The 9813-nt window shown below is 43.7% G+C and overlaps 1 protein-coding gene across 2 annotated transcripts in view; it reads left to right on the forward strand.

The window, feature by feature from the left end:
• The window catches only part of hdgfl3 (HDGF like 3), a 10660-nt gene extending 5643 nt beyond the window's left edge, over positions 1-5017 (forward strand). For both annotated transcript variants that reach the window (XM_077224452.1, XM_077224459.1), the window contains exon 6: positions 4225-5017. In XM_077224452.1, the coding sequence (XP_077080567.1) occupies positions 4225-4245 (21 nt within the window). In that variant the 3' untranslated portion in view covers positions 4246-5017. The remainder of the gene's footprint in view (positions 1-4224) is intronic.
• The last annotated feature ends 4796 nt before the right edge of the window (positions 5018-9813 follow it).

Here is a 9813-nt window from a genome sequence, read left to right on the forward strand (position 1 = left end):
GGTGTAACAGTCAGGTACAAGAGTGTCTACAGGTGTAACAGTGTCTACAGGTGTAACAGTCAGGTACAAGAGTGTCTACAGGTGTAACAGTGTAACAGTGTCTACAGGTGTAACAGTGTCTACAGGTGTAACAGTGTCTACAGGTGTAACAGTGTAACCGTGTCTACAGGTGTAACAGTGTCTACAGGTGTAACAGTGTCTACAGGTGTAACAGTCAGGTACAAGAGTGTCTACAGGTGTAACAGTGTCTACAGGTGTAACAGGGTCTACAGGTGTAACAGTGTCTACAGGTGTAACAGTGTCTACAGGTGTAACAGTCAGGTACAAGAGTGTCTACAGGTGTAACAGTGTCTACAGGTGTAACAGTGTCTACAGGTGTAACAGGGTCTACAGGTGTAACAGTGTCTACAGGTGTAACAGGGTGTACAGGTGTAACCGTGTCTACAGGTGTAACAGTCAGGTACAAGAGTGTCTACAGGTGTAAGAGTGTCTACAGGTGTAACAGTGTCTACAGGTGTAAGAGTGTCTACAGGTGTAACAGTGTCTACAGGTGTAACAGTGTCTACAGGTGTAACAGTCAGGTACAAGAGTGTCTACAGGTGTAACAGGGTCTACAGGTGTAACAGGGTCTACAGGTGTAACAGTCAGGTACAAGAGTGTCTACAGGTGTAAGAGTGTCTACAGGTGTAAGAGTGTCTACAGGTGTAACAGTGTCTACAGGTGTAACAGTGTCTACAGGTGTAACAGGGTCTACAGGTGTAAAGGGTCTACAGGTGTAACAGTCAGGTGTAACAGGGTCTACAGGTGTAACAGTCAGGTGTAAGAGTGTCTACAGGTGTAACAGTCAGGTGTAACGGTGTCTACAAGTGTAACAGTCAGGTGTAAGAGTGTCTACAGGTCTAACAGTGTCTACAAGTGTAAGAGTCAGGTGTAAGAGTCAGGTTTAACAGTCAGGTGTAACAGTCAGGTGTAACGGTGTCTACAGGTGTAACAGTGTCTACAAGTGTAACAGTCAGGTGTAAGAGTGTCTACAGGTGTACCAGTGTCTACAAGTGTAACAGTGTCTACAGGTGTAACAGTGTCTACAAGTGTAACAGTATCTACAGGTGCAACAGTGTCTACAGGTGTAACAGTGTCTACAAGTGTAACAGTCAGGTGTAAGAGTGTCTACAGGTGTAACAGTGTCTACAAGTGTAACAGTGTCTACAAGTGTAACAGTCAGGTGTAACAGTGTCTACAGGTGCAACAGTGTCTACAAGTGTAACAGTGTCTACAAGTGTAACAGTCAGGTGTAACAGTGTCTACAGGTGCAACAGTGTCTACAAGTGTAACAGTCAGGTGTAACAGTGTCTACAGGTGTAACAGTGTCTACAAGTGTAACAGTCAGGCGTAACAGTGTTTACAGGTGTAACAGTCAGGTGTAAGAGTGTCTACAGGTGTAACAGTCAGGTGTAACAGTGTCTACAGGTGTAACAGTCAGGTGTAAGAGTGTCTACAGGTGTAACAGTCAGGTGTAACAGTGTCTACAGGTGTAACAGTCAGGTGTAAGAGTGTCTACAGGTGTAACAGTCAGGTGTAACAGTGTCTACAGGTGTAACAGTCAGGTGTAAGAGTGTCTACAGGTGTAACAGTCAGGTGTAACAGTGTCTACAGGTGTAACAGTCAGGTGTAAGAGTGTCTACAGGTGTAACAGTCAGGTGTAACAGTGTCTACAGGTGTAACAGTGTCTACAAGTGTAACAGTCAGGTGTAAGAGTGTCTACAGGTGCAACAGTGTCTACTGGTGTAACAGTCAGGCGTAACAGTGTCTACAGGTGTAACAGTCAGGTGTAACAGTGTCTACAGGTGTAACAGTGTCTACAAGTGTAACAGTCAGGTGTAAGAGTGTCTACAGGTGCAACAGTGTCTACAGGTGTAACAGTCAGGCGTAACAGTGTTTACAGGTATAACAGTCAGGTGTAAGAGTGTCTACAGGTGTAACAGTCAGGTGTAACAGTGTCTACAGGTGTAACAGTGTCTACAAGTGTAACCGTTAGGTGTAACAGTGTCTACAGGTGTAACAGTCAGGTGTAAGAGTGTCTACAGGTGTAACAGTCAGGTGTAACAGTGTCTACAGGTGTAACAGTCAGGTGTAAGAGTGTCTACAGGTGTAACAGTCAGGTGTAACAGTGTCTACAGGTGCAACAGTGTCTACAGGTGTAACAGTCAGGCGTAACAGTGTCTACAGGTGCAACAGTGTCTACAGGTGTAACAGTCAGGTGTAACAGTGTCTACAGGTGTAACAGTCAGGTGTAAGAGTGTCTACAGGTGTAACAGTCAGGTGTAACAGTGTCTACAGGTGTAACAGTGTCTACAAGTGTAACCGTTAGGTGTAACAGTGTCTACAGGTGTAACAGTCAGGTGTAAGAGTGTCTACAGGTGTAACAGTCAGGTGTAACAGTGTCTACAGGTGTAACAGTCAGGTGTAAGAGTGTCTACAGGTGTAACAGTCAGGTGTAACAGTGTCTACAGGTGCAACAGTGTCTACAGGTGTAACAGTCAGGCGTAACAGTGTCTACAGGTGCAACAGTGTCTACAGGTGTAACAGTCAGGTGTAACAGTGTCTACAGGTGCAACAGTGTCTACAGGTGTAACAGTCAGGTGTAACAGTGTCTACAGGTGCAACAGTGTCTACAGGTGTAACAGTCAGGCGTAACAGTGTCTACAGGTGCAACAGTGTCTACAGGTGTAACAGTGTCTACAGGTGTAACAGTGTCTACAGGTGCAACAGTGTCTACAGGTGTAACAGTCAGGCGTAACAGTGTCTACAGGTGCAACAGTGTCTACAGGTGTAACAGTCAGGTGTAACAGTGTCTACAGGTGCAACAGTGTCTACAGGTGTAACAGTCAGGTGTAACAGTGTCTACAGGTGTAACAGTGTCTACAGGTGTAACAGTGTCTACAAGTGTAACAGTCAGGTTTAAGAGTGTCTACAGGTGCAACAGTGTCTACAGGTGTAACAGTCAGGTGTAAGAGTGTCTACAGGTGTAACAGTCAGGTGTAACAGTGTCTACAGGTGCAACAGTGTCTACAGGTGTAACAGTCAGGCGTAACAGTGTCTACAGGGGCAACAGTGTCTACAGGTGTAACAGTCAGGCGTAACAGTGTCTACAGGTGCAACAGTGTCTACAGGTGTAACAGTCAGGTGTAACAGTGTCTACAGGTGCAACAGTGTCTACAGGTGTAACAGTCAGGTGTAACAGTGTCTACAGGTGTAACAGTGTCTACAGGTGTAACAGTGTCTACAAGTGTAACAGTCAGGTGTAAGAGTGTCTACAGGTGCAACAGTGTCTACAGGTGTAACAGTCAGGCGTAACAGTGTCTACAGGTGTAACAGTCAGGTGTAACAGTGTCTACAGGTGTAACAGTGTCTACAAGTGTAACAGTCAGGTGTAAGAGTGTCTACAGGTGCAACAGTGTCTACAGGTGTAACAGTCAGGCGTAACAGTGTCTACAGGTGTAACAGTGTCTTCATGTGTAACAGTGTCTACAGGTGTAACAGTCAGGCGTAACAGTGTCTACAGGTGTAACAGTGTCTACATGTGTAACAGTGTCTACAGGTGTAATAGTCAGGCGTAACAGTGTCTACAGGTGTAATAGTCAGGCGTAACAGTGTCTACAGGTGTAACAGTGTCTACATGTGTAACAGTGTCTACAGGTGTAATAGTCAGGCGTAACAGTGTCTACAGGTGTAACACTGCCTACATGTGTAACAGTGCCTACATGTGTAACAGTGTCTACAGGTGTAACAGTGTCTACAGGTGTAACAGTGTAACAGTGTCTACAGGTGTAACAGTCACACAATAAGAGGAACACGCTGCTGTTTTTCCACCGGCCCAAGAGATCCGCTGTTTTGCCATGCCATGTTTTGCGTGCCGTCTGGTGTTTTGAACAGTTTTGTTTTTTACTCTATTTCAGTCACAACACAGCAGACAACATGCACACACACACACATATGTATATATATATAAAAATCTGTTTAAAACATTAATAGAGGACAGAGAATGAGTCGCTCCTGTTTGATGTCTTAATGTACAGTCGACTCTATCCGTTAATGTTTAATGAACTCATGAAGGAAATGTGACGTGAAGGTTTGTCAGCCTGGTTCCCTGAGGGAATATTCCTGTGAGAGTGAAAGTAGCGACTCCAGAGTTTGTCTGACTGCTGTTTTTGTCTCTTCCGGCAGAATCTCCGGGAGGATCGTTAGACGGTCATCGGACGACGGCTCGTGATGCTGATATGTCATACTGTAAATGCATCTTATTACACTGATCGCTTGCAAACTCCAACACATTATTATCTGGGCCAGTCAAACACACACACATACAGTAAAATAAAAACACAACATCCAGGATTTACACACAAACGTCATTCCTCTCTGCTGATTTGATTTTAGAGGTTTCATTCATGTGTCATGCTAGACGTTTCTTTCTTAACAATGGAACAAACAGACGTTTGTCTGTCAAACAACTCGGCCGTCTTTCACGCTTTTACGTAATCTGAGAGAAAAGAGTGGAAAGCGTAGAATATGAAGAATCGTGCACAAGCAGAGTTGCGCGACGTAACTCGATATTATCTCTGTATATTTGATTTGGGTGTAGATTCTAGGATCTCTGTACTATTATCCCGATGCTCATCCGTTCCTGTGTCGTGGGTTGGTTGTTTTCTAGCCTTTCTAGTGGCATGCTGTAGTTTCACATGTTGAAGATGTTCTTCTGTCTGTCCGTTCCTGATCACAGACACCCCTCTTCCACACAGTCCATTTTTATTTCTTATCTTTGTTTATATAAAGAATATATTCTATTTATTTTTGATGATAGTAGATGACACATCTGTGGTAAATTCACCAATGTGGTTTTCCTGTCGTTTAATTTTTATTGCCCTAATACATGTTGCATTTTCAAGGTTTGTAGACACATGTAAACTGTTTTTCCTGTTTATTGACAAGAATTTTACAGAATAAACTCATTGGAATGCAAGTGGTGTTCTGTCGTGTCTTCATGTCGTAGTGTTCGATTCTAACATGTCTTTTTTAGGGTTTGTTGTGTTATTCTCTCGGCACTGAGATGTTGGGACTGAATGTCTCCATCAGATCAAAGTTGCACTCGTTTCTCATGTTTTGAACCTCGCAGCCTAGAAACGTAATTATTTTATTTTATTTTTACAAATGCATTGGCATATGTGTAGGTACACATGCATATAGAAATAGATATACAATATGTTTTGATTGATTGATGTCACTGGTTGTCATTTACAGTGCAGTGAAACGATGCCCGAACAACATTGAATTTCATTGCAAACATAATTTTTTGGACTGTAGATATTCACCAGATTTGACTCATCGGGGCAAAGAGTTCATTCTATTTGATATGTCAAAACTTAATTATAGCTTTTTCTACAGATCTGCTGCTGTTGTTCCTAAAACTGTCATTAACAGTGGTCATGTTTACGGTGGTCATTTTTACAGTGGTCATGTTTACAGTGGTCATATATACAGTGGTCATATTTACAGTGGTCATGTTTACAGTGGTCATATTTACAGTGGTCATATATACAGTGGTCATGTTTACGGTGGTCATATATACAGTGGTCATATATACAGTGGTCATGTTTACGGTGGTCATGTTTACAGTGGTCATGTTTACGGTGGTCATGTTTACAGTGGTCATGTTTACAGTGGTCATGTTTACAGTGGTCATGTTTACAGTGGTCATATATACAGTGGTCATATATACAGTGGTCATGTTTACGGTGGTCATATATACAGTGGTGTATGTACAGTGGTCATATATACAGTGGTCATATATACAGTGGTCATGTTTACGGTGGTCATGTTTACGGTGGTCATATATACGGTGGTCATATTTACGGTGGTCATATATACAGTGGTCATGTTTACAGTGGTCATATATACAGTGGTCATGTTTACAGTGGTCATATTTACAGTGGTCATGTTTACGGTGGTCATATATACAGTGGTCATGTTTACGGTGGTCATATACAGTGGTCATATATACGGTGGTCATGTTTACGGTGTTCATATATACAGTGGTCATATATACAGTGGTCATGTTTACAGTGGTCATATATACAGTGGTCATATTTACAGTGGTCATATTTACAGTGGTCATGTTTACGGTGGTCATATATACAGTGGTCATGTTTACGGTGGTCATATATACAGTGGTCATATATACAGTGGTGTATGTACAGTGGCCATATATACAGTGTTCATGTTTACGGTGGTCATATATACAGTGGTCATGTTTACGGTGGTCATATATACAGTGGTCATATTTACAGTGGTCATATTTACAGTGGTGTATGTACAGTGGTCATATATACAGTGATCATGTTTACGGTGGTCATATTTACAGTGGTCATATATACAGTGGTGTATGTACAGTGGCTATATATACAGTGGTCATGTTTACGGTGGTCATATATACAGTGGTCATGTTTATGGTGGTCATATATACAGTGGTCATATTTACAGTGGTCATATTTACAGTGGTGTATGTACAGTGGTCATATACGGTGATCATGTTTACGGTGGTCATAGTCATATATATGGTGGTCATATACAGTGGTCATATATACGGTGGTCATATATATACGGTGTTTACGGTGGTCGTGTTTACGGTGGTCGTGTTTACGGTGGTCGTGTACACAGTGGTCGTGTTTACCGTGGTCGTGTGTACGGTGGTCGTGTTTACGGTGGTATTGTTTACGGTGGTCGTGTTTACAGTGGTCATGTGTACAGTGGTCATGTGTACAGTGGTCATGTGTACAGTGGTCATGTGTACAGTGGTCATGTGTACAGTGGTCATATTTACAGTGGTGTATGTACAGTGGTCATATATAGTGATCATGTTTACGGTGGTCATATTTACGGTGGTCATATATACGGTGGTCATATATACGGTAGTCATGTACACAGTGGTCATATATACAGTGGTCATGTGTACGGTGGTCATGTGTACGGTGGTCATATACAGTGGTCATATATACGGAGGTCATATACAGTGGTCATATATACGGTGGTCATATATACGGTGGTCACATATACGGTGTTCATATATACGGTGGTCATATACAGTGGTCATATACAGTGGTCATATATACGGTGGTCATATATACGGTGGTCATATACAGTGGTCATATATACGGTGGTCATATATATACGGTGTTTACGGTGGTCGTGTTTACGGTGGTCGTGTACACAGTGGTCGTGTTTACGGTGGTCGTGTACACAGTGGTCGTGTTTAGTGGTCGTGTGTACGGTGGTCGTGTACACGGTGGTCGTGTTTACAGTGGTCATGTGTACAGTGGTCGTGTACACAGTGGTCGTGTTTACAGTGGTCATGTGTACAGTGGTCGTGTTTACGGTGGTCGTGTACACAGTGGTCGTGTTTACGGTGGTCGTGTTTACGGTGGTCGTGTTTACCGTGGTCGTGTGTACGGTGGTCGTGTTTACGGTGGTCGTGTTTACGGTGGTCGTGTTTACGGTGGTCGTGTACACAGTGGTCGTGTTTACGGTGGTCATGTGTACAGTGGTCATGTTTACGGTGGTCGTATTTACGGTGGTCATGTTTACGGTGGTCATGTGTACAGTGGTCATGTTTACGGTGGTCGTGTTTACGGTGGTCGTGTTTACGGTGGTCGTGTTTACGGTGGTCGTGTTTACGGTGGTCATGTTTACGGTGGTCGTGTTTACGGTGGTCGTGTTTACGGTGGTCGTGTGTACGGTGGTCGTGTTTACGGTGGTCATGTGTACAGTGGTCGTGTTTACGGTGGTCGTGTACACAGTGGTCATGTTTACGGTGGTCGTGTTTACGGTGGTCGTGTACACAGTGGTCGTGTACACAGTGGTCGTGTTTACGGTGGTCATGTGTACAGTGGTCATGTTTACGGTGGTCGTATTTACGGTGGTCATGTTTACGGTGGTCATGTGTACAGTAGTCATGTTTACGGTGGTCGTGTTTACGGTGGTCGTGTTTACGGTGGTCATGTTTACGGTGGTCATGTGTACAGTGGTCATGTTTACAGTGGTCATGTTTACGGTGGTCATGTGTACAGTGGTCATGTTTACGGTGGTCGTGTTTACGGTGGTCGTGTACACAGTGGTCATGTTTACGGTGGTCATGTGTACAGTGGTCATGTTTACGGTGGTCATGTTTACGGTGGTCATGTGTACAGTGGTCATGTTTACGGTGGTCATGTGTACAGTGGTCATGTTTACGGTGGTCATGTTTACGGTGGTCATGTGTACAGTGGTCGTGTTTACGGTGGTCATGTTTACGGTGGTCATGTGTACAGTGGTCATGTTTACGGTGGTCATGTTTACGGTGGTCATGTGTACAGTGGTCATGTTTACGGTGGTCATGTTTACGGTGGTCATGTGTACAGTGGTCATGTTTACGGTGGTCATGTTTACGGTGGTCATGTGTACAGTGGTCATGTTTACGGTGGTCATGTTTACAGTGGTCGTGTTTACGGTGGTCGTGTACACAGTGGTCATGTTTACGGTGGTCGTGTTTACGGTGGTCATGTACACAGTGGTCATGTTTACGGTGGTCATGTTTACGGTGGTCATGTTTACGGTGGTCATGTTTACGGTGGTCATGTTTACGGTGGTCATGTTTACGGTGGTCATGTGTACAGTGGTCATGTTTACGGTGGTCGTGTTTACAGTGGTCGTGTTTACGGTGGTCATGTTTACGGTGGTCATGTTTACGGTGGTCATGTGTACGGTGGTCATGTGTACGGTGGTCATGTTTACGGTGGTCGTGTTTACGGTGGTCGTGTTTACGGTGGTCGTGTACACAGTGGTCATGTTTACGGTGGTCGTGTTTACGGTGGTCATGTACACAGTGGTCATATATACAACATTATCAATCTGAAATCACATAAATACATTTGTGAGACTGTAGATGTTAGACTCTGATGTGAGTGTGTTAGTGTGACGAGCCTGAGGCTCAAAATGCTGCTTTAGAGGATAAAAATAGAAGAACATCAGCCACACACACACACACACACACTGAACGCACACAGCAGCAGTGATGCGAACTAATAGCCTTCCACACACACACACACACACACACACACACACACACACACACAGTGTCGGTCTGGATGCGGGTCACATTGTGCTGCAGGGAAGAGACAGACTGTTTTTGTTTTCTTTGCCTCAATCTCTTAATGTGTTTTTATAATATGTCATTCATTTTATTTTTCCTTTGCAATCACTTTGTATATTTAGTCTTTTGATATTTGCCTCAACTTCTGTACACTGATTTACACTGCACACAGGTGTGTGTGTGCCTGCCATCGTAAGAGAGTGAGAGTTTGTGTGTGTGTGAGAGAGTGTGTGTGTGTGTGTGTGTGAGAGAGGCCCGCCAGCATTGTCACATCACATTCACACTCGCTTCAGTGGGACTGAATAACATGGAGATTCCAGCGCGTCTCTGTATCCTGTGCTTGAGTGTTTGTGTGTGTGAGAGAGAGAGATAGAGAGAGTGTGTGCGTGTGTGTGAGAGAGAGAGAGAGTGTGTGTGTGTGTGTGTGTGTGTGAGAGAGAGAGAGAGAGCGAGAGTGAGTGAGTGTGTGTGAATGAAAATGCCATCCTGTGCTTGATTCTGAAATATCTTTTTATTCTGCATGGGAATTCTGTGAGATCATGAGTGAAGAACTGAAACACTGAAACATCTCCGATCTAAACATTCAGCTTTTGTGTTGCTTTTAAGAGACTTCTTCAAAGAGGACGGTTAAGGAA

The sequence above is a fragment of the Siphateles boraxobius genome, unplaced genomic scaffold (genome assembly GCF_051911475.1).
Source record: "Siphateles boraxobius isolate OS27281-9 unplaced genomic scaffold, OSU_SipBor_1 124, whole genome shotgun sequence".
Classification (NCBI taxonomy): domain Eukaryota; kingdom Metazoa; phylum Chordata; class Actinopteri; order Cypriniformes; family Leuciscidae; genus Siphateles; species Siphateles boraxobius.